Source organism: Equus przewalskii, chromosome 28, assembly GCF_037783145.1.
Source record: "Equus przewalskii isolate Varuska chromosome 28, EquPr2, whole genome shotgun sequence".
NCBI lineage: Eukaryota > Metazoa > Chordata > Mammalia > Perissodactyla > Equidae > Equus > Equus przewalskii.
Window position 1 is genome coordinate 2022247 of NC_091858.1, and position 24606 is coordinate 2046852.

At 42.2% G+C, this 24606-nt stretch overlaps 1 protein-coding gene across 4 annotated transcripts in view; it reads right to left on the reverse strand.

Moving 5' to 3' along the window:
* The window catches only part of HGSNAT (heparan-alpha-glucosaminide N-acetyltransferase), a 36970-nt gene extending 20023 nt beyond the window's left edge, over positions 1–16947 (reverse strand). For 2 of the 4 annotated variants that reach the window (XM_070598659.1, XM_070598658.1), the window contains exons 1-4: positions 11655–12171; positions 6711–6820; positions 1142–1278; positions 804–925 (exon numbers count right to left, since the gene is read on the reverse strand). In XM_070598659.1, coding sequence (XP_070454760.1) covers positions 804–925; positions 1142–1278; positions 6711–6820; positions 11655–12156 — 871 coding nt within the window. In that variant the 5' untranslated portion in view covers positions 12157–12171. Of the gene's footprint in view, positions 1–803; positions 926–1141; positions 1279–6710; positions 6821–9642; positions 11525–11654; positions 12172–13877 lie in introns of those variants that run through there. The other 2 variants (XM_008507635.2, XM_070598660.1) reach the window with 2 other exon arrangements.
* Between the last annotated feature and the right edge of the window lie 7659 nt (positions 16948–24606).

Consider the following 24606-nt stretch of genomic DNA (forward strand, 5'->3'; position numbering starts at 1 on the left):
TTGGTTATCCTACAATACAGTTACAACAGGAAAGTCAGGATAAGTGCTTAAATTTTTCCTTTCGACTGACGATTTTAAATCACACTGGTTAATGTCAGGCGCCGCTGTTATCTCCAAAGGCAACCCAAGTATTGCTTCTGTTTTTGTCTGGGGCAGGGGGCTCGCTCTTTTTAGTTTCCTAATGAACTCATTGGTTTGCTATAGCCAGTGTGTTTCCATCAGTTACATTCATTATTGTCTTCAATGCTTAAATTATCCCACGCTGGCCCTTTCACATTGGCTCCTCTGACACGACCCACCGTCTTCAATACCTTCACTGTGAACAGTGCTTACTGATGCCCAGGGATTCCTTGTATGGTCTAATGGGGGCTCAGGGCGAGAAATTTTCTTCAGTGGAGTTATCAGAGAATGAACGGTCCCTGCTTAACCTAAGGGGACCTCTGGACTGTCAACGAAAGACATACGGGAAATACTGCACCTAAATCCTAAAACAAGGAAAAGATACTTGACAGTCAACTGCCCTATTTCTAGTTTCTTTCCACCGCATTAACTTTTTTGGTTTATTTATGCTTCACAATTAAAATAAATAACAACAATATGATGATATATAATTTTTTTATATATCACATAACTTTCTTGGTATACTCCACTGACACAATAAATATATTATAAATATACCGTGACTAAATGGGATAGATAACATATAATCCAGGTTTTAAATTACATGAAGTGTTGCAAACAGTGCTCAAAAACAAAAACTCAGAAAATGCAAATATAAAAATCTACAAAGAACATATACGTACGAAGGTTACTGTCAACTGGATCCTCATTGACAACTACGTCACAGGCAATTCTATCAACTCCATCCTGGACGTGCTTTACCAAGAGAGAATAGTTTCCAAATTCTCCAAATTTGTATTCCAGCCTACAAAAATTAGGTAAAATTAAGAAAAACAGTTAGATTAGGAAATAAGAGTTGGATTCCGGTAATGTCATCAAGGCAGAGCGAAAGGCATTCCTAGGTGCAGAACAGGAAAGATATAGAAACATATTTTAAAGAAAGGAAAAACCAAAAACCAAACAGGAAGAAAAATAGAGTGAAAAAGCAGACTTCAGTAGGTCACACAGAGCAGGTACAAACCTACAAACTTCTTTCTCTTCCTCGGTGGCCTTAAGCTGCAGGATGGACCCGTGCTGGGCGCTCACACCCACGGCCGCGATGCTGGGCTCCCCAGCCCTTCTACTCTGGGAAACGTTTACCAGCACCTGAAACAAGCACTACGAAAGACAAGCACAAGCCAACTGTCAGAGGTGTCTGAAGGTCTGCTGAGTGGGAGGACATCAACATCCAACTGAAGATCCTGAGATGACTTTTCCTTCATACTTAGAAAAAATTTTAAATTTCAAGAATTCCGTAAAATTTGCTACATAACTATGTGTTGCCATGGAACTGTACAATCTTTATTCTAGGTAAATTTTTTACTAATTAACAAATACAGCATACCTTAAATCTTGCATTCTATTGGGTTTTACTTAATATTATTGAATAAATTTCCATGATTCTACCCAATTTGCATATTTAGTTTTTAATTGTGGCATTATATTCCATCAAATACTATAATTGTATTTAGCCTGCTTTCAAAGCTCGTTTTATCTTTCTGTATATAATTTATATAAATGATATTGTTTAAAAATATCTACACATAATGTTCTTACTCCTTTAAATTCTTTCCCTAAGATAAATTTCCAAAAATGAGATTACTGGATAAAAAATAATCATTTTCACGGTTCTTGGTACATGTGGCCAAATAGTACTCAAAAATTACAACAATATACTTATTTCTCATTAGCTTACCAGAATTTAAAACCACTCTTCTTTTTGCTCATGTGATATTTATATCACAGCATTAAGATTACATTTTAAATTATCAGTAGATGAAATAATTCACTATTCTTTTGCTATTGTGTTTACTTTAGTGTGAACCATCTGTTAAACACCAAATTCCCTTGAATATAATCTTAGAAATATGTCTTCATACACTGTAATATTAAACTCTTAGTTATCTCAAATATTTACCCATTCTAGTGCTTTCCTTTTCATCTTATTATATTCTGCGGCTTTTAATTACAAGTTTTTAAAGTTTTTACATAGTCATTCTAATCTGGCTTGTTATTTCCATTGCTTCATTAGTTTAAAAATGTATTCTGCCTTTTTTAGTATTTTTTAAGTTTGTGGAGGTTCTTTTTAACTTGAACCCACTTAGAATATTTGACAGATGGTATACAATAATTCTAAATACCTTTCACCATGGTTTTAGTTCTAATACGTTAAATTCTTATGTGAATTAGATTCTATTTCTTACTCTTATTCTGGTCCATCGGTCTTCAGTTCTCTTTTGTGGCTCAGAAATGACTGTGCTTTGTCATGTTTCCTCATCTGGGGAGCAGTCTCTGTATCACTCCTTCTAATTTTGGGCCACCCTTTGATTCTCTCGCTCATTTATTTTTCATATGAATTCTGGGCTCATTTACAGATTCTATAAAGTATCCATTGATACATTAACAGCAATTGTGTTAAATGTCTGAATTAATTTGGGAAGTACTGCCATTTTTCCTATCAGAGTGCAGCAGCTCTCTCTCCATTTAGCCTACATTTTTCCCATAAAATTTCATCATTTTCCTTATGAGTTCTACAGATTCCTCAAAGATACAAATGTAAGTCATCATAAATAAATATTTGAATATGCCAACTTATTCTACTTGACAGAATTTCATTTAAGGTTTTTGCACCCATATGAATTAGAAAGATTGACCTGTGTTGCTTTTCATGTCTTTGCCAGATTTTAAGGTTAACATTCTATCTATACTGCAGGACGAATCAGATATCAAGCCATCATTTGCCAGGCGGGGATTATATCTAGGATCAACTTATATTGATTGAGAACTATTTATTTGAAAAATGTAAGAAAAAATCACCTATTTCAGGTGGAAAAATTTATTATAACTTTCCAGATTTCTTAATCAGTTGCTGATCCATTTATGTTTTCAATTTCTTGAATCACTCTTCATACTATGTTTTTTGAAGGAAATCAATTTTTGAATATCAAATTTACCACCTTGTAACTGTTCATTAGATCATAATCATTTCAATTACAGCGGTTATATAGATCCCAACTCCTAATTTCACTACTTTCCATTGTTCTCTTAAATTTATCAATAATTTATCAATTGTGTGACTTTTACTTCTAAAAATCCTCTCTTGACTTATTCTTATTTCAATTTTTCTCTCACTTTCCAGTTTACTTAGTTATTATTTTCATTGCTTCCCTTTTCCTTCTGGTTTGGATGACGACACCACTTTTTCCAAAACATTGAGAACTCTACTCCATAGCTCTGCATTTCCCCTTTTCTTGCAGTTTACCACAAAGCAGGATGCTGAGAAGGGACGCCTCGGAAGCTCGAGTAAGGGGTGTGAATCCCAGCGTGGCCCCAGAGCAGCTGGTCCCTGCTAACTGAGTAACCCAGAATAGCCACTGTACCGCTCCTAATAGCAGGATTCCCACTTGCAGAAGCCAGTGTATCCCCTCTGCGGGGTCACCTCGGGCACACCTCGGGCACGAGCCAGCCCCCAGTGCACACTAGCTGCAACTTCTCCTATCATCACCTTCATTATCAGAAGCATTTAAATGAAATTTTTCACAAGAATTGCTTTGTCCAGACCAACGACTGTTGTATGGAATATGTGTTTGTATTCTATCTCCTCTTAGATTCGTTTGTTTTGTTGTGCTGAGATGCGAGATCGCAGAATGCATACTCTCTGTGTTTTGCATTTATTTAGTCTAATACATGATCCATGTTTCGTGAAATATATACAGATATTTTTGAAGTTATCTATTTTTTATACTTAATCCCTCCACAAGCATTACTTACGTGTACTGTCAATAACACTGACACTTACACAGAGGTCTTACTCTGCTTCAGACCACTTACGTACATTAGTCATTAACACTCACAGTGGCCAAAGAGGAGGGGTCCATCATCTCTTCAGCTTTACAGGTGAAGAAACTGAGGCACAGAGAAAGTAAGTTGTGTACCCAAGGTCACAGAGGTAGGAAGTGACAGCAGCAGGATTCGAACCCAGCACTCCGGCTGCAGACCCCATGCTCTTAACCACTTCACCACTTTGTGGTTTGACTCAGTTCACCAGTTTTATCCTTAAACCTTAACTGACTTGACCTATCGTAGTCTGACAATAGTGAATTATCATTTCTCACCACAACTTTGTTCTGTAGTTTCTAACATTATTTTCTACGTGTTTTAGGGGCCCATACAAATTTGGAAACTTTTTATTTAGTGTGCTTATATTTTACTATTAATATTTCTTTTATGATCTATGCAAATGCTAAAGCTTGATGGGCCCTTTTTATTCCAACATCTACCTCCATCAAAGTATAATTGCATATGTCTTTCTGTTTTCAATGTTTTCTTCATAAATACAATACATATTATTACACTGTAGTTTTTAATGTTATTAATCAACGTATGTCTAACTTTCTTCTTTCCAAAAAATAATTTACATTTTAATACAATCTGAGTCTTATTCTTATACGTTAGTCCATTTGCATTTACTATAATTTGTCTAGACTTACCTGCCCTGAAGTTCCTCCTCTATTCTTGTCTTTATATATTTTCCATATTGCATATTCTTGTTTAATAATATTTTAAAGATATAATAAGCTTAACTATTATATTTATCACAGAACATGTCTACTTAAAAACATGGGCTCCCAGGCTCAGATAATTGCCCGTGGCCACTTAAAAAACCAAAATGTCCTTGTTTATTCTAATTTATGTCTAAAAATAATAAACAGTCAAGACTAACAGATACCCACTCTGGGTTCCTTTGAGGCAATGAAAGCACAGCATCTCTGTCTTCCTCTCCCACTCCCCACTCTGCCATTCTCTCCCCTCGAGATCCAGATCCCCTAAGGAGTTTTGTTAAGTATTCTAAAAAGGAATTTTCTTTTCTTTTTTTGTCAGTTACATCTTACTTTTATTTAGTCAATTATAGTAATTACTCATAGTTAACATTAGAGTAACAACCTTTCTCCAATTCTTGTTCTCTGTCAAAAGAAGTTGCTATCACATTATCAGGCTCTTTAGCTGTCTTGAAGCTATGACATCCAGTCTGCACATTTTTCCAATGTTTATGTGTCTCTAGGTCTTTCTGCTTTAAGGGAGGAGAGACAAAGAGGAAATTCCCAACGCAGCTAACTGGGTAACTGATCTCCACGGCATGCTGTCACCGTTCAATACCGTGTAGATGTGAGTCCACCCTTCCCGAATTTTTATCACCTGGTTTACTAAATACAAAGTTATTATAATTGGCATTCCTTTGAATACTAGTCTCTTTATATTGGCTTAAAGATCTTTAAATGGTCATTAAAGTTCAAAATTTAAAACAGTTTACGTCTAGGCATCATTCTCTGGTTGTTTAACCTGTAAAGGATCACAAGTGTCTTCCCAAATTCCAAACTGAGGTCTTTTTTGCAATTATGGGACATTTTCTACAATGACGTTTAAGTACAAACTCTGTACTGCTCATTTACACATTTTCCTAGGACAGAATTATTTCCATGCCCTTTTAAATAAATTAGCAATTTCCTTGAACTGGCCTCGTGTAGTCAATTCTTCCTGTTTTTTGAGTCTCGAATCTGTCACCAGTGTCCTTGTTTCATACCAATGATTCTACATTTTTTTATCCTAAAGATGCTCTTACTTGCCTGACGGCTAATATCTTGATAAGGCAGCCTTTTTTTCCTTTCAACTTGTTTTTCTGAGGATTTTGGACCTTTATTACGTCTTTTTAGAAGATGTTTTGCCCATTCTCTGAATTATCTGTAATTCTTGTGGCCTTTAAATTCACCTGTTATTGATTTTTTCCAGGGTTCTTCTAGGTCCTTCTCATAGGCTGATAAATCTTTTCTTTGTCTTGAGCTAGTTTTCTAATATTATAGATTTTCTTTGTTTCACATTACTTTGCAGAGTTTTCAATGGGTTTAATCAATAATAGAGGAGCTGTTATGTATTGCTCCATCATCTTTTCATCCATTTGGGGGGCCTATTTGTTTTTTAAAGCTATTTACAGTAAACAGGTCCCTATATATTAAAATTCCTCCTTTGAAGGAGGCACATTGAAGCTCTTCATTTGGAAATAATGAACATTTTATTTTACATGGAAGAAAAGCCTGTCATTAAAAAGCAACAAGGCCTGGAATAGGAGTAACACCTTCAGATAAAATAAATTCTTTATCATCAGAAGGGCAGATCCTGGAAGCACTGCCACTGCCTCAGCTCGAGCCGCCCCACTGTCCTCACTACCCTCACCCTTGGAGAAAACCCAGATGTCTCACTCCTTCTCTGGTCCAGCAAGAAGGCTATGCATTAGGCAGAGGAGTAAAATAAAACACGGTCTATCAATTTTGCTTATCACTGAGAACTGGTTTTTAAAGATGGGTAGGGGAAAGAGAAGAAGCCGACGCTGCCCTCTGTTCGGCATTCTCCCAAAGATTTCTGCTCTGGACCCTGTTTATTTCCTTATATATAAAACTGAAGTCAACATGCAAAGGGCTTCAGGTATGAGAGCATCAAGGATCATATCAAACCAGCCCCAAAGCGCACAGCATTGTGAGCATGAAGTCAATACCTACATGATAACAGCGTTCAGAATTCCAGTAAACCGTCAAGTTCGTCCTGAGCAGTTCATTATGGATGAGCAGCAAAGCCTGGTCCATCTTCAGCTCTACATGCCTTTTCTTGTCTAAGTTTGGTAAGAATTAGAAAAATATTTTAAAGAAACCAAACAAACAGAAAAACAAGGCACTCGATAGATGTGTCGGAGACAAAGTGCACCTGTGTGAGCAGTGGCTTCAGGGCAGGGCCGCTGGGTGCCTGCACTCTCGGGCTCCAGGGTCTCACCCCTCACCTGTGGACACATGGATGTGCATGCACACACGTGCACACACACGTGCACACACACACCCAGGTCCCCTTTTGCACAGGGGCCTCTACTCCAAACACGGACCGGTGAACACCATTCCCGCAGTGTGTGAAAGAACCACGGAAGGAACTCACGCTCGCCAAGTGCAGCGGCGTGATGGACACGGCATTCAGCATTTCCACCGATTTTCTATTTGAGAATATGACAACTTCATGAGCTAGGTATAGTCCCCACTTCACAGATGAAGAAATTAGGGCTCCCAGGCTCAGATAATTGCCCGTGGCCACAGAGTTTTTCTGTGAAATCACTGAATTTGTGTGATCCCAAAGCCCAAACTTTATGCCTGCGCTCCTCAGCTCTGAGAGCAGGCCGGGCGGCGCGGAGACCTGCAGAAGCCCCGGTCAGCGGGTCAGGGGCTGCAGGCCAGCAGGGGCCCGGGCCGACATGCACGACCTTCCAAGCCTGAGAAGCTCCACTTTGTTTTCCTGTTTATTACAATTGACCCTTATTCAGCTCTCAGTGAAGACAAAACACACAATTTGTTGTGAGTGCCGTGGAGTGGATTCCAACTCCTAGCGCCCCTGTGTACAGCAGAGCAGAACCCTGCCGTCTTTTTGCACCATCCTCTCACCTTCCGGCGCTATATCAGACAGTGCTCTGCTGCTATTCATACGGTTTTCATGGCCAATCTTTTTGGAAGTGAGTGGCCAGGTCCTTCCCCCTAGTCTGTCTTAGTCTGGAAGCTCCACTGAAGCCTGTCCACCATGGGTGACCCTGCTGGTATTTGAAATGTTGGGGGCATAGCTTTCAGCATCACAACAACATGCAGCTGCCACAGTGTGACAACCAACAGATGGGTGGTGTGGTTCCCTGACTGGGAAACAAAGCCAGCCCATGGTCACGAGAGGGCTCGATCTTAACCACGAGACCCCTGGGGCTGGCTAAAACACATGGTATATAACTCTTAATAATCTGCCGAAGCTTTGGTTTCCTCAGGGCTAAATGAAGCTTTACCGACCACTGTTTCTGTTCTTCTGTGTCCTGGAGAGCCTCCAGGCGAAGCAGTGTCTGGGACCAGAGGTATAACGTGGTCGGTTAAGTGTGTGGACTCCAAGACAGACCAACTTGAATTTGAATCCCACCCTGCCTCAGTGTGTCCTCATCAATAAATCAGGGGTCAGACCTTGGGGCTATGACTTTAAGTGAAATAGGCCAGACAGAGAAAGACAAACACCGCGTGATTTCACTCATATGTGGAAGATAAACTAACACACGGACAAAGAGAACAGATTGGTGGTTACCAGAGGGTAAGGGCACGGTGAGGGGTGGGAGAAAGGGGTAAAGGGGCACGTATGTATGGTGATGGATGAAAACTAGACTACTGGTGATGAGCACGACACAGTCTATACAGAAACTGCTATTTAATAATGTACCTAAAATTACACAGTTATAAACCAATATGATCCCAATAAAAATTAAAAAAAGAAAAGGAAAAAATTAGGGGCCATAATAGTGTGTACTTCACAGCATTGTTGGGAAGGCTAAAACTGACAACATATGTAAGGTGTCTGGCTCAGAGCCTAAAACAAAGTAAGTGTTTAACAAATGATGAGGACGATGGCCCAGGCCACACCCAACCAATGCAGGGACAACGGGGACTTCATTAGCATCAGGAAGATATGCCTAAATATTTTTAAAAGATGCTTCTTCTTTTTTCATTTAATCTTATTTCTTATTTCTCCCCATTTCCTATTTCTTCCTATTATGAGAAATGATGCTATAGATATCTGAAAATTGACATGTTCTTTTTTTGACATAGTTCCCTAAGAATGAACTGCCAGGAATGAAACTTTTAACAAAAAATAGCTTTTTAAATAGCCTTTGATATATATTGCCAAATTCCTCTCCAATTTAGCTTGTGCCGATTTACGACAGCTGTGGTGACTGCCAGCTCCTAGATGGCACGAATAATCACACCGTCATGGCATGCCTGGCCCCGTGGCGCTATGAAAGAACTACTGGTGTCTCCAGTTTCCGGAGGAGGAATCTGAGGCCTGGACGTTAAGCAACCTGCCCGAGGCCGCTCAGCAGCCACCAAGATTTAAACTGAGGATGAAGGGATGACGGCACGTCATCATGCCTTTGTATAACTACTGTTCTTAATCATGTTTCTATGAGTCTTTAGTGGTAGGTGGAGTCAGTTTCCTATTTTATGCTTAGATTGTCCATATTAATTTCAGACTCTGAAAGCTCTCAGTTGTCATCAATACTAATTATTTTATACAGGGGAGTGGGGAAGCGCTCAACCCCAGCTGAATATTAGAATTACCTGGGAAGCTACAAAATAAACCAAAAAATATCAGTGCCCTGGCCCCACACCAGACCAATCAAATCAGAATCTCTGCTTAACCAGCATTTTTTAAAACTTCCCCCCCAAAACAGTAACAACAAAACCCTCCCCAAATAATTCTAATGTGCAGCCGAGGTTGAGGATGACAGTTAGAGGGACTCGGAGTGCAAGGCCACGGGATTCTGACACCTTTGTACTTTTTTGCATTGTTTGAACTTTCTTTTTTAAACCAATGACTCTCTATCACACACACAAAGAACGCAATTCCAAAGACGTCCAATATGACACTGGCACTGAACCCGACGCTCAGTTTCAGGAAAAAGCTGCCAACTTCTGGTACAGCTGCCCTTAGAAAGACCAGGGCGGCCCTCAAGGAGCACCACACAAGGAGCCACTCCTCGTCCTCCTCCTGTCCACACGGCCCGCTGAGGAAGTAAACCAAAGGCACCTTTCAGGGCTCCTGGGGGAAGGGTGCTGTTTGTGTTTTAGCCTTTTATTTCATTTCCAAAAATTTAACTTCTGGTTCTAGTCTCTGCTCATGAATGTCTTTGCTGGGAATATTTTAAAAGACATATTCTACTTAATTTCTTTTTCAAGTAAACTTGAGTCCTCAAATCATCTGAAGATGGACTCCTTGGTAGGAAGTTGTCCAGCCCAAACCTGGACTGCAGGTGGCACTGGAAGCCGGGTGTCCTCCCAGCGCAGCTCCCAGGAGGTTCTGGGGTGGATCGCTTAAGACGACGAAGACGTTCTCTCTCACTACGCAGAGTCACTATTTACAAGCCACTTCTTTCCTAAAACAATTATCATTATTAATTGGTGCTAAAATAGAAAGAAAGAGCTTTGTGTGGGATCTGTCCCCGACAAGCTGTGACTGGGCAGATCGAGAAACGTCTGCGGGTCTGCTTCCTCCGTCATAAACGGAGGGGAGCGGACGAGATGGAGGCCGGCGGGGAGGGAGGCAGCGCACAAAACGTAATCAGCTAAACTGCTTTTTCAAAATTCATTTAATCGTCGCCCTACAAGACTCAGACTGGAGAGAAGAGGCAGTTTGAACGACACAGCCCGACACAAAGCCCCCGCATTCCGACACAGAAGGGCGGATGCGAGGACGGGGAGGAGAGGCGGCTGACCGTCACCTTCCCAGGCGAGTCAGACCTCCGCCAGAACTGGTCGAAAGGTTTGCTGCATCCGACTGATGCCACCATCCCCGACCAAAGCATCCCCCCGGGAGGGGTTTGGGACTAAGATCGTCCAGGCCCTGGGATCCTCGTTCCAGGGGCCTAGCGGGAGGCCCTCGGATGAGCGTTTTTCCCCATTTCCCTCGATGAGTTCAGAGACCAGGCAAGTGAGGGAAACTAGGCGAGCCGAGGGCCCTCCTCCCAGCCGCACAGTAGGATCACCACCGGCGAAGATGCCCCGCCCGGCCCCTCCCAGGCCGCGAGCCGCGCTCTGCGGCTTCCCAGCAAACCGCAGCGCCTCAACTGTGTCTGCTGTCACCAAACAAGGAAAATTCGCCCAAGGGAGGCGGGGCGGTCGGCTCGACACTGGGCCTGGAGTTTCAACCACCAGCTCCCGCAGGCATCGCCCTCCCCGCGCCGCCGCCTGCGCGGTGTTGACTGCACGTCGGCCGCGGACTCCGGAGTTGAGTCCCAGCGGGAGGGAGACCTGCCCGGGCCAGCTTCGGACCCGGGCGGACGTGCTCGGCGCCCCCCGGCTCCAGCGCCCCGGCAGGGCCGCGTCCAGCAGCGTGTCCCGCCGAGTCCTCTGCCCCGCGCGGCACGGCCTGCATTTGTGCAGCCGCAGGGGTGTCGGCCACGCCCCTCCGGGCCAGTCCGTCCCTTACTAGCTCTGCATCGGGGAGCTACCAGGTGTCCTGATCAAAGGCACTTCACTGTTTGGACAGGAGTCGCCTGAAGACACCAGGTGCCCCAGCCTCGGAGCGGGGACGGCGGGGGCGCGGGGCTGCCCCGCGGGGAGCTCCGCCGCGCCGGCGCGTGCGCTCCGTTCGGGCGGGTCCCTGGATGCTGGGCCGGCGCCTCGACCGCAACAGACCGCCGGCCCCGCGACGCCGGCGGCGCGGCGCCTGCGACGGGGCCAAAGGCGCTCACTACACGCAGACCCCCGGCCCGGGGGCGCTCACACAGCCAGCGCGAACCGAGGCTCCCGCTCCCGAGACTGTTTTCCCGAGCCGGGAGGAGGCGGCGCGTCGCCCCGGGGGAGGGGACACCGCGCGCCCCGCCCCCCGCGCCCCGCAGCCGGGGGCCGCCCCGCCGGCCGGGCCCGAGCCGGGCGCGCACTCACCTCGCGGCCGCGCGCTCTCGGCGCCGCGCTCCGGGGCGCCGCCGGGGGCCAGCAGCGCGGCGCTCAGCACGGACGCGGCCAGCAGCAGCGCGGCCAGCGCCCGGCCCGCGCCCCACGCCCCGCTCATGCCGCCCGCCGCCGCCGCCGCCGCCCCGCCGCGCGCCCCTGCCCTGCGCTGCTCCGCGGCGCCCGGCCGCGCGCCCGTCATCGCCGCCCTCCCGCTGCCGTCACCGCCGCCTGAGTCACCGCGGGGCGGGGGAGGGCCCGAGCGGAGGGCGGCGCCGCCGGCGGGAGCGTCCCAGGGGCCGGGCCCTTCCCGCCCTGCGCTGCGGAGGCTCCCGGAGGAAAGAGCCCGGATTCCCCCGGCGGCGCCGGGCTTTTTGGCCTCCGGGAGAGGAGCAGCCGGAAGAGAGGCCTGCCGCAGGCCGCGAGCCGCCGCTCCCCGATCTCCGGCCGCTCGCCTGTGCAACATTCTGCTAAATTCCTGCGTCCAGCCGTTCATCGTACAGTTGGGTGTTAGTGTCCTCTGTCTGTTCTGGAAATGCACTTAAGCCAGGCAAGCCGAGCCCACAAAGCGTTTATTATCCAGAGGGACAGATGAGACTTAAAAGCCACCATGTGGTCCCACCACTCTGAAGAGCTCTTGCCAGTCTCTGATAAAGTGATGAAGGCGAGGGCACGATGACCCAGCAGTTCCATCCGAGCTATAGTCCAGGAGGAAGTGTCATGCGCATCAGGGGACACGTACAGTAATGCTTGTAGCAGAGTGGTTTGAAATGGCAAAACCTGTGCACAGTCTGAATGTCCACCCTGGGGAAGATGGACAGACGTGGTCAGTATGTACAGCGGTAGAAATGATCTAGAGTTCCATGAATTGACATGGGTGAATCTCAAAAATAAGGCTGAGGAGCAAAGGCAAGTTGCAGAAATGCCTTCCTAATAACTCACAGGTAAAGCCAAGCGGAGCAATGCTGTGTGCCTCGGGATGGATGCGCGTGAGAGCGGAAAGCCTAGCAGAAAGGACAGCCTTTGCGAAGGCTCAGGGAAAGCCGGGCTCAGTGCAAGGACGGAAAGAAACCCACGGAGACTGAAGCAGAATTCTGTGGAGGGAGGGATGTGACAGGAGGTGAGCCAAACAATAGAGTTGAGTTTAGGCTTCTTCCTAAGGACAATGACGAGCTGTTGATGAGTTTTAAGGTGGAGAATAACTCCCAGGAAAGCCATGGTCAGGAGCTCTCACAGGTCAGCACGTGGTTTTTCTTAGAGAAGACAAGCCTCTGTGCCGCGGTCAGGAAGCTCGGTCACTCCTCCTCTTTGCCGCTGCCCCACTGTTAAGGATGCCAGGAGGCCGGGACACTGGTGTCTAAGCAGGCTGGCAGGACCACTGCCAACTAGTCTACTAACAGCCACTTCCGGTCCCCACAGAACCAGAATGGGCCACAGGGGCGAGTGGGTGGACGTGCCCTCCTCTGTCCCCTCTTAAAGGACGGCTCTTTTGGCTTTGTCGCATCCTCCATGCCCAGGAGAGTCTGGAGTTCCTGTCTGAGGGCTGTGCATGGCTGTTCCCTCTACTTGGAACACCTTCCCCCAGACACCACCTTCCCTCCTGTGGTTCTTTTAGGTTTCAGCTCCACTGTTACCTTCTTCAAGGAGGCCTTCTCCAACGCCCCTGGCTAAACTAAAACATTCTTTATCCCCATATCCTGCTGTATCTGCTTTGTTTTCTTCCTCGTCCTCATCTCTGCCTGTTCACCTGCTTCCCTTGCACTAGCATGTAAGCTCCATGAGGGCAAAGAGTTTGTCCTGAGGGCAGGAACCATTTCTGTTAGGCCATAATGCACTAAAAAACAGCCCCAAAGCTGGTGGCTTCTCCCAAGAGAAGTTCATTTCTGGCTCACATTCGTTCAGTGCTTCGTCTCAGTAAGAGCGTCGACTGTTACTGCAGTGGTGGGCAGAGAGTCTGCAAATCCCACGCTGCCTCTTAACGCTGCAGCCCAGAAGAGATGGCGGTGACTTGATTCACGCTTCACTGGTCAAAGCTTTTACAGGAACAACATCAGACACGATTCAACACCTATTCACCTCCCAACAAGCTAGGACTAGACGGGAACTTCCTCAATCCCATAAAGGGCATCTGTGAAAAGCTCACAGCTAACAGGACACTTGAAAGACTGAGTGCTTTCCCCCTAGGACCAGGGACAAGACAAGGCTATCGGTCCTTACCTCTTCTCCTCAGCATGGTCTCGGAGGTCCCAGTCAGTGCAATCAGGCAAGAGAAAGAAAGAAAAGCATACAAATTGGCTTTATTCAAACATGGCATGATTGTATATGTGGAAAATCTTAAGGGATATACCAAAAAAAAAAAACCTACTAGAACTTATAAGTGAATTTAGCAAAGTCACAGAATTCAAAGTCAATAGACAAAAATCAGTTGAAATGAAAAGACACGTAAACAGTTGGAGAGACCTACCATGTTCGTAGATTAAAAGAATCGTCATTAAGAAATACATTGATCTATGTATAGATTCAGCGGAGCCCAGCTCAAAATTCTAGCAGGTTGTGTGCATGTGTGTGCATAGAAATTGACAAACAATTCTATAATTTATATGGCTGTGCAAAATGATGCCGAAGAAGAAGAACAAAGTTGCAGGTCTTGCACTACCTGATTTCAATACTTACTACAAAGCTAAGTAATCCAGATAGTCTATTGTTGGCATAGGATAGCAATACAGATCAATAAGATAAGAGAGCCCAGAAATGAACCCACGCAACTGTCATTCCACCAAGTTGCCAAAGGACTTTAATCAGGGAAAGGATACTCTTCCAATAAATGATGCTGGAACAATTGAGAGTAAACCTTGACCCTAGCCTCACAACATACACAAAACTGAACTCGGAATGGATTATAGACCTAAATGTAAAGGCTAAAACTATAAAACTTCTGGAAGATGGGGCTAGCCCAGTGGCACAGCGGTTAAGTTTGCACAGTCCGCTCTGGCAGCCCGGGGTTCTCCAGTTCAGATCCCAGGTGCAGACATGGCGCTGCTTGTGAAGCCATGCTGTGGTAGGTGTCCCACATATAACGTAGAGGAAGAGGAGCACGGATGTTAGCTCAGGGCCAGTCTTCCTCAGCAAAAAGAGGAGGATTGGCAGCAGATGTTAGCTCAGGGCTAATCTTCCTCAAAAATTAAATAAATAAAATAAAATAAAAAATAAAACTCTGGGAGAAAATTTTATGACTGTGTTTAGGCAAAGATTTCTTAAATAATGAATAAACCATTAAAAAAAAAAACTTAGTAAAAGACACTGTTAAGAAAATGAAAAGGCAAGCTCCTGGCTGTGAGGAAAAATTTGCAAAACGTATATCTGATAACAGACTTAATTCCAGAATATATAATGAACTCTTATAACTCAGTAATAAGCAAGTGACTTTAAAAATGGGCAAAAGATTTGGACTCTTTACCAAAGAAGATGTGTGAATGGCCAATAAACATATGAAAAGGTGCTTAGCATCATTTATCTTTGGGGAAATGCAAATTAAAACTACAATGAGATAGCACTTCTCACCCCCTAGAATAGTTAAAATTAAATGGGCTGATAATTATTGGCCAAGATGTGGTCCTTACACATTGCTAATGGAAATGCAAATTGGTACAGATACTTTGGAAAAGAGTTTAGAAGTTTTTTATAAAGTTAAACATACACTTACCTATGATCATAGGACAACTTCTAAGTATTTACCCAAGACAAATGAAAATATATGTCTACACAAAGACTTGTATTTGACTGTTTTGTGGGGGATCAGAATTGGCCACCCCAAAATGTGGCTCTTTGGCTTGGTTAATTTTAAGAACAAAAGACGCTGAAAGAAACCTTGACCTCCCCCACAACTGCCTGAAAGAATGTGAAATAGAAGGGCCTTCCCAGGAAGGAGCTGAGACCTAGGATCACTGCAACGTCATGTAAAACGCGTCTCTCAGGTCACGTTGTCTGTAGTTGGCCCATTTACATTTCCCTCTCCATGTAAACGGTCTTCCTCTCCCCTGAAATCCCAAACCACTACCCCCAACAGCCTCCTTTGTCTTTAGCTGAAGATGGTATTTAAGATGAGAGCCCCCGCCATTTTGGTGAGTTCCTCAGTTTTCCTGAGTGTCTTGCATGTAGACATGTTATGAAGCTTTGCTTGATTTTCTCCTGTTACTCTGTCTCATGTCAATTCAATACGTAGCCTGGCCAGAAGGACCCAGAGGGTAGAGGGAACATCTTCCTCCCCTACAGTTAACAGCAGTTTTATTCATAATAGTCCCACACTGAAAACAACCAAATGTCCGTCAGAAGATAAATAGATGAACAGGTTGTGGTATGTGCACACAATGGAATACTACTCACCAATGAAAAGGTATAAACTACTGATACACACAACAACGTGGATGGGTCTCAAAAACACTGCACCAAATGAAAGAAGACAGACACAAAAAGATATATGCCATACTTGGAACCGTATGGTTCCAACTGTATGAAACCCTGGAAAAGAAATTCTAATCTTTCTGAAAAGAAAGCAGAGTCATTGCCTGGGCCTGCAGTGGAGAAAGGAGTGAATGGGATAGGACACACAGGAAATCCCAGGAGAGAGAGAAATGTTTTATGTTTTATCTGCAGGGGTGGTGACATGAGTATACAAATGTATCAAAATTCATTGAAATGTATATTTTAAATGTTGAATTTTATTTTATATAAACCAGGTTTCTGCCATGGGATATCAGATGGATGGTGTGCCATTTACAGATGTAGGAAACACAGAAGAAGCAAATTTGGAACAGAGAAGAGTTATTTGAGAAACGTTGAGTATAAGATATTCTTCTTTGAAGAAATGGCTATTCAAGTCCTATTTTTCAATTGGATGGTTTGTGGGGTTTTTGTTGAGTTGTGGAAGTGATATGGAACCTCCTAATCTCAAGTTCCTGTGCCAAAGGCACAGTAAGTCCATCACTGAGACATGGCGCCTGGAGATGGAGAAAGGGTTATTTGAATTGGCCAAGATGAGAAGGGAGAGGATAGGTTCTTCAAATCTGCCTTGACAAGAGAAGAAGTCAGGGGGTTTTAGAGAGCTAAGGGGCTTGGCAGGAGGAGTTTCAGAGAGACAAAGGGGAAATCTGTGTTCCTTTCACTCCAGATGAACCCCTGGGCAACCTGACGTCTGGGCATCAACAGCAGCTGGGGGCTGGTTATCTGGTGATTGTAACTTCCCTGAAGGCATTCTTTTTGTTCTGAAAAACAAGCTCATAAATGCTGGTGACCCTTGAGTCACCCCTCCAGTTCAATAAGAAAACAGCAAATTAACAAGATTAACTTCTTTTCATTTGTGTCTGTTGGGAACAAGGTCAAAGGTAATCATGTTCTTATTGAATATTTACAGTAACTCTCAGGTACCTGACTTCAGGAGTTCTTTATATATACTGGCTATCACTCCCTCATCAGATATATGATTTGTGAATTAAATTGATATAAAGGTCAAGAGAGTTAAGTATTTGGAAAAAATCAGTACAATGATGGCAAGTGAAATCATGGAAAAGGATGAGATCACCCAGGTAATGTGTGTAGGCCTGAGAACAGAACCTCCAGGAGCCCTTGGGATGGACGAGACCCAGAAGAAGCCAGAGTGGCAGGAGGAAACTAGGAGAGGGTGACATCACAGAAGTCAAGGGGTATTTCAAGAAGGAAAGGACTGAAAATTATCCATTCAATTTAGCTGTCGGGTTATTAGTGACCTGGTGATAGCAGTTTCAGGACAACAGTAGTAGTAAAGTTTAGACAGCAGTGGGTGGAGGGGTCAAAAGAATACAAAGAAGCAGAGACATTTCAACAAACGGTGCTGAGACCACTGGATAGCAAAATGCAAAAGAAAGAAGTTGGACACTTACTTTACCATACACAAAAATTAACTCAAAATGGATCAAAGACTTTCATGTAAGAGCAGAAACTATAAAACTCTCAGAACAAAACATAGGGATAAATCTTCACAACCTTGGATTTGGCCATGGATTCTTAGAGAGGACACCAAAAGTATGAGTAAGAAAAGAAAAAATATAGATAAATTGGACTTCATCAAAACTTAAAACTTTTGTGCCTTAAAAGACACTGTCAAGAAAGTGAAAATACAAACCACAGAATGGGAGAAAGTATTTGCATATCATATATCTGATAAGGGACAAATATAGAGAATATATAAAGTACCCCAAAACTCAACAACTCTCTGAGAACAGGAACAAGACAAGGGTGCCCACTCTCATCACTCTTATTCAACGTAGTACTGGAGGTTTTGGCCAGAGCAATTAGGCAAGAGAAAGGAATAAAAGGACTCCAAATAGGCAATGAAGAAGTGAAACTCTTGCTGTTTGCAGATGACATGATTATATATATACAGAAAATCCTAAAAAATCCATTGGAAAGCTATTAACAATTACAATTGCTGTAACAATTACAGCAATGTTGCAGGGTACAAAATCAACTTAGAAAAATCAGTTGCCTTTCTATACTCTAGTAACTAACAGAAGGAGAACTCAAGAACACAATCCCATTCACAAGTGCAACAAAAAGAATAAAATATCTTGAAATAAATTTAACCAAGGAAGTGAAAGAGCTATACAATGAAAACTACAAGACTCTACTGAAAGAAATTGATGACAACATAAAGAAATGGAAAGACATTCCGTGCACGTGGATTGGAGAATAAACATAGTTAAAATGTCCATACTACTTAAAGCAATCTACAGATTCAATGCAATCCCTGTCAGAATCCCAATGACATCCTTCATGGAAGTAGAAGAAGGAATCCTAAAATTCATATGGGGCAACAAAAGATTCTGAATAGCTAAAGCAATCCTGAGAAAAAAGAACAAAGCTGGAGGCATCACAATCCCTGACTTCAAAACATACTACAAAGCTATAGTAATCAAAACAGCATGGTACTGGTACAAAAACAGGCACTCAGATCAATGGAACAGAATTGAAAGCCCAGAAATAAAACCACACATCTGTGAACAGCTAATCTTCAACAAGGAGCTAAGAACATACAATGGAGAAAGGAAAGTCTCTTCAATAAATGGTGCTGGGAAAGCTGGACAGTCACATGCAACAGAATGAAAGTAGACCATTATCTTACACAATACACAAAAATTAACTCAAAACAGATCAAAGACTTGAAGGTAAGACTTGATACCATAAAACTTCTAGAAGAAAATATAGTTAGTACACTCTTTGACATCAGTCTTAAAAGGATCTTTTCTAACACCATGTCTGCTTGGACAAGAGAACAAAAGAAAAAAATAAATAAGTGGGACTTCATTAGATTAAAGAGCTTCTACGAGGCAAGGGAAACCAGGGTCAAAATGAAAAGACAACCCACAAACTTGGAAAAAATATTTGGAAATCATATATCTGACAAGGGGTTAACTCCATAATATATAATGAATTCACACAACTCAACAACAAAAAATCAAACAACCCCATCAAAAAATGAGCAGAAGATATAAACAGACATTTCTCCAAAGAAGATATACAGATGGCCAATAGGCACATGAAAAGATACTCAACATCACTGATCATCAGGGAAATGCAAATCAAAACTACACTAAGATACCACCTTATACCCATTAGAATGGCTATAATCACCAAGACAAAAAATAACAAATGTTGGAGAGAGTGTGGAGAAAAGGGAACCCTCATACACTGCTGGTGAGAATGCAAAGTAGTGCAGCCACTATAGAAAACTGTATGGAGACTTCTCAAAAAACTAAAAATAGAACTACCATACAACCCAGCCATCCCACTACTGGGTATTTACCCAAACAACTTGAAATCAACAATCCAAAGTAACATACACACCCCTGTATTCTTTGCAGCACTATTCACAATAGCCAAGACATGAATGCAGCACAAGTGCCAACTGACTGAGGATTGGATAAAGAAGATATGGTATATATATACAATGGAATACTACTCAGCCATAAAAAATGACAAAATTGTCCCATTCACACCAACATGGATGGACCTGGAGGTTATTCTGCTAAGGAAGACAAGCCAGACAGAGAAAGACAAACACTGCATGATTCCACTCATATGTGGAAGATAAACAAACATACGGACAAAGAGAACTGTTTAGTGGTTACCGGGGAAGGGGGGGTTGGGCACAAAGGGTGAAGGGGTGCACCTATAATATGACTGACAACTAATATTGTACAACTGAAATTTCACAATATTGTAAACTATCATAACCTCAATAAAAAAAGAAAGTAAAAAGGTAACCCACAGAGTAGAAAATATTTACAATACAGAGAAATCCTACAATCTGTAAGCAAAAATTCAATTCAAAGAAGAATGGGTAAGGAACTTGAACAGACACCTCACAACAGAGGAGATACAAGTGCCAATAAACATATGAAGAGATGCTCAACTTCATTAACGAAGGAAATAAATTTTAATTATACAAATTAGTCAAGGAAATACAATGAAATGCAATACTACAACACACCTACAAAATGGCTGAACTGAAAAGATGGAAAATACCAAGTGTTGACAAAAATGTGCAATTATTGGAACTCTCAAATTCAGCTGGTAGTAGTGTAAATTGGTACAACCACTTTGAAAACTGAAAAGTATCAACTAAGGCTGGACATATGTGTACCCGATGATCCAAGAATTAAACACCTAGCTATATATCCAACAGAAATGTGTATATGTATTCACCAAAACACATGTGCGAGAATGTTAATAACAGAACTCTTGGAAACTATCCAAATGCCTAATAAAAGTAGAATAAATAAATTGTGGTGCGTTCACACAATAAAGTCTACACAACATTGAGAATGAATGATCTGCGACTCTTCACAACAAAATGATGAATCTCACAAACGTAATATTGGGGAAAAGAAGACTGACACAGATGAGCACATTCCAAATGGCTGCATTTATGTAAAGCCCACACAGAGGCGGAACTAACCATCGCTGCCGGCTGACCCAGTGGATGAGTTTCTTGATCTTGGAAGGTTGGACATGGGTGTGTTCAGATTGTGAAAATTCTTCAATTCGTCTATGTTTCAATAAAAGCTTAACCAAACAAACAAAAAACAAACAACTTGATTTAACAATAGGCAAAGAAAGAAACAGGCAAAGGATCCAAATAGACACTTCTTCAAGGAAGATATACAAATAGCCAATAAGCACAGGAAAAGATGTTCAACATCATTAGTCATCAGGAAAATGCAAATCAAAGCCATGGTAAGCCCCCTGTTCATGGATTGGAAGACAATATTGTTAATATGTCAATACTACCCGAAAGCAGTCTACAGAGTCAATGCAATATCTATCAAAATCCCAACAGTGTTTTTTGCAGAAATAGAAAAAAACATCTAAAATTCATATCGAATCACAAGGGACCCAGAATAGTCAAAACAATTTTGGAAAAAAAAAGAAAGAACAGAGTTGTAGGTCTCACACATCTGGATTTCAAAATTTGGTATAAAGCTATGGTAATCAAAATAGAGTGGTACTAGTAGAGTGGCAAATACGGAGATATAGACCAATGAATAAAATAGAGAACCCAGAAATAAACTCTTGCATATATGATCAAATGGTTTTTGATAAGAGAGTTATGACCATTCAATGTGGAAAGAACAGTGTTTTCAGCAAATGATGCTGGGAAAAGTGGATAACCACATACGTAAAACTGAAGTTGGACCCTGTCTTACACTGTATATAAAAGTTAACTCAATTGGATCCAAGACCTAAATGTAAGAGCTAAAACTATAAAAGTCTTGGAAGAAAACAGGAAAAATGCTTCATGACAATGGATTTAGCAATGATTTCTTGGATATGAGACCCAAAGCACAGAAAACAAAAGAAAAGATAGATAAACTAAACTTTATAAAAATTTGTGCATCAAAAGACACTGTCAACAGTGAAAAGGCAACAGTGGAATGAGAAAAATATTTACAAGTCATATATCTGATAAGGGATTGATATCCATTACATATAAAGAACTGCTACAATTCAACAACAAAAACAAACAACCCAATTCAAAAATGACATTTCTCTAAAGAAGATATACAAATGGCCAATAAGGGCATGCAAAGATGCTCAACATCACTAATCATTAGGGAAATGCAAACCAAAACCATAATGAGAAACCATTTGACACTCAGGATGGCTATTATTTTAAAAAAAATAAGCAAACAGGAAACAACAAGTGTTGACCAGGATATGGAGGAATTGGAACCTTGTGTATCGCTGCTGGGAATGTAAAATGGTGGAGCCACTGCGGAAAGCAGTATGGCAGTTCCTCAAAAAATTACACATAACATTTAACATGTGTTTCAGGAACTCCACTTTTGAGTATATACCCAAAAGAACTGAAAGCAAGGACTCAAAACAAATATTTGTACATCCATGTTCACAGTAACATTATGCTGGCTCCAGAAATTTGTCGGGGGGGAGGGGCTTGGTGAGTGGGGAGTTAGTGTTAAATGGGTACAGAGTTTCACTCAAGGAAGATGAAAAAGTTCTGAAGATGGTTGGTGGCCATGGTTGCACAACAATATGAATGTGCTTAATGCCACTGAACTGAACACTTAAAAATAGTAAAATGATAAATTTTATGTATATTTTACCGTAATTTAAAAAGGGGAGAAAACTACTCTAGGAGAAAGCTATCATCATTCCTACAGAAATAGAGAATCTGTGAGATTAATTTTAACGGTTAAGGACACTCAAATAGCAAGGATCAGAAGCTCCATGTAAAAATACAGAAAAGTAAACCCACTCCAAAGAAAAAGCCACAATGAAATACCACTTCCCAACCATCAGGACGGCTGTAATCAAAGTCAGATAATGTGGAGAAATCAGAACCCTCATACACTGCTGACGGGAATGGAGAATGGTGCGGCCGCTTTGGAAAACAGTCTGTTTAATGGCAGTTCCTCGAATGATTAAGCATAGAGTTACCATATGACCCAGTAACTCCACTTGTAGGTATATGACAAGAGAAATGGAAACACAGAAACTTGTACACAAATGGTTATATGAGCATTATTCATAATATCCCCAAGTGGAAACAACCCAAATGTCCACCAATGGAATAAGGGATAAACAAAGTGTAGTATATCCACGCACTGGAATATTACTCAGCTATAAAAAGGAATGAAGTCCTGACACCTGTTACCGTTTGGATAAACCTTGAAAACATTGTGCCGAGTGGAAGAAGCCATCACAAAAGTCCACACGTTATACGAGTCCATTCACATGAAGGTCCAGAAGAGAGAAATCTATAGCAACAGAAAGTAGATTAGTGGTTGTTTAGGGCTGGCGGAAGGGGGAGGACTGGAAGATGGGGGGCTGATAGCTAATGGATATGGGGTGTGGTTTTTTTTGAGATGATGAAAACATTCTTTTTTTTCAGCTTTTTTTGAGGTATAATTGACAAATAAAATTTTCTATATTTAAAGTGTAGCGCCAGCCCCAGTGGCCTAGTAGTTAAAGTTTGGCATGCCCTGCTTAGGCAGCCCAGCTTCGGTTCCCGGGCTGGAGCCACCCCACTCCTCCGTCAGTCGCCATGCTGTGGCAGCAGCTCACAGAGAAGAACCAGGACTTAGAACTAGAATATACAGCTATGTCCTGGGGCTTTGAGGAGAAAAAAGAGAGAGAGAGAGAGAGAGAGAGGAAGATCGGCAACAGATATTAGCACAGGGTGAGCCTTTCCCAGCAAAAATAAAATAAAGTACAACATGACGATTTGACGTACATACACTTTGTGAAATGATGACCATAATAAGGTTAAGTAACATATCCACCAGCTCACATAGTTACTTCTTTTTTTGTAGTGACAACGCTGAAGATCTACTCTCTTAGAAAATTTAAGGTACACAACACCGTATTATTAACTACAGTCACCATGCTGAGCATTAGATCTTCAGAGCTTATTCATCTTGTAACTGAAGACTTGTACCCTCTGACCAGGATCTCCCCATCTCCTCCACCCCCAGGCCCTGTTAATCACCATTCCACTTTGTAGAAACAGAGTGAGTTTAAGTTTTTTTTTTTTTTTGAGGAAGATTAGCCCTGAGCCAACTGCTGCCAGTTTATAACTGAGCTCTCTATTCTGTTCCATTGGTCTATGTTTCTATTTTTAATGCCAGTCCCACACTGTTTTGATTACTATAGCTCTGTAATGTACTTTGAAATCAAGAAGTGTGATGCCTCCAGTTTTGTTCTTTCTCAAGATTGCTTGGGCTATTTGGGATCTTCTGTGATTCCATATGAATTTTTAGGATTGTTATCTCTGTTTCTGTAAAAAATGCCATTGGAATTTTGATAGAGATGGTTTAGAGTAGTATGGACATTTTAACATTGTTAAAGTATTTAAGTCTTACAATCCATGAACATGGGATATTTTTCCATTTATTCATGTCTTCCTCAATTTTTCATCAATGTCTTACAGTTTTCAGTGTACAGGTCTTTTACCTCCTTGGTTAAATTTATTCCTAGGTGTTTTATTGTTTTTGATGCTATTGTAAAGGGGGTTTTCTTAATTTCTCTTTCTGGTAATTCGTTGCTAGTGTATAGAAACACAACTGATTTTTGTGAGTTCATTTTGTATCCTTCAGCTTTACTGAGTTCATTTGTTAGTTCTAACAGTTTTTAGGTGGCGTCTTTAGGCTTTCTATGTACAGGATCATTTCATCTGTAAACACACAACTTTACTTGTTCTTTAAGGATTTGGAGGCCTTTTCTTTCTTTTTCTTGCCTAATCGATCTGGCTGGTACTATGTTGAATAGAAGTGGTGAGAATGGGCATTTCTGTCTTTTTCTTGATCTCAGAGGAAAAGCTTTTAGCTTTTCACTGTCGAGTATGATCTTAACTGTGGGTTTGTCATGTGTGGCCTTTACTGCGTTGAGGTAT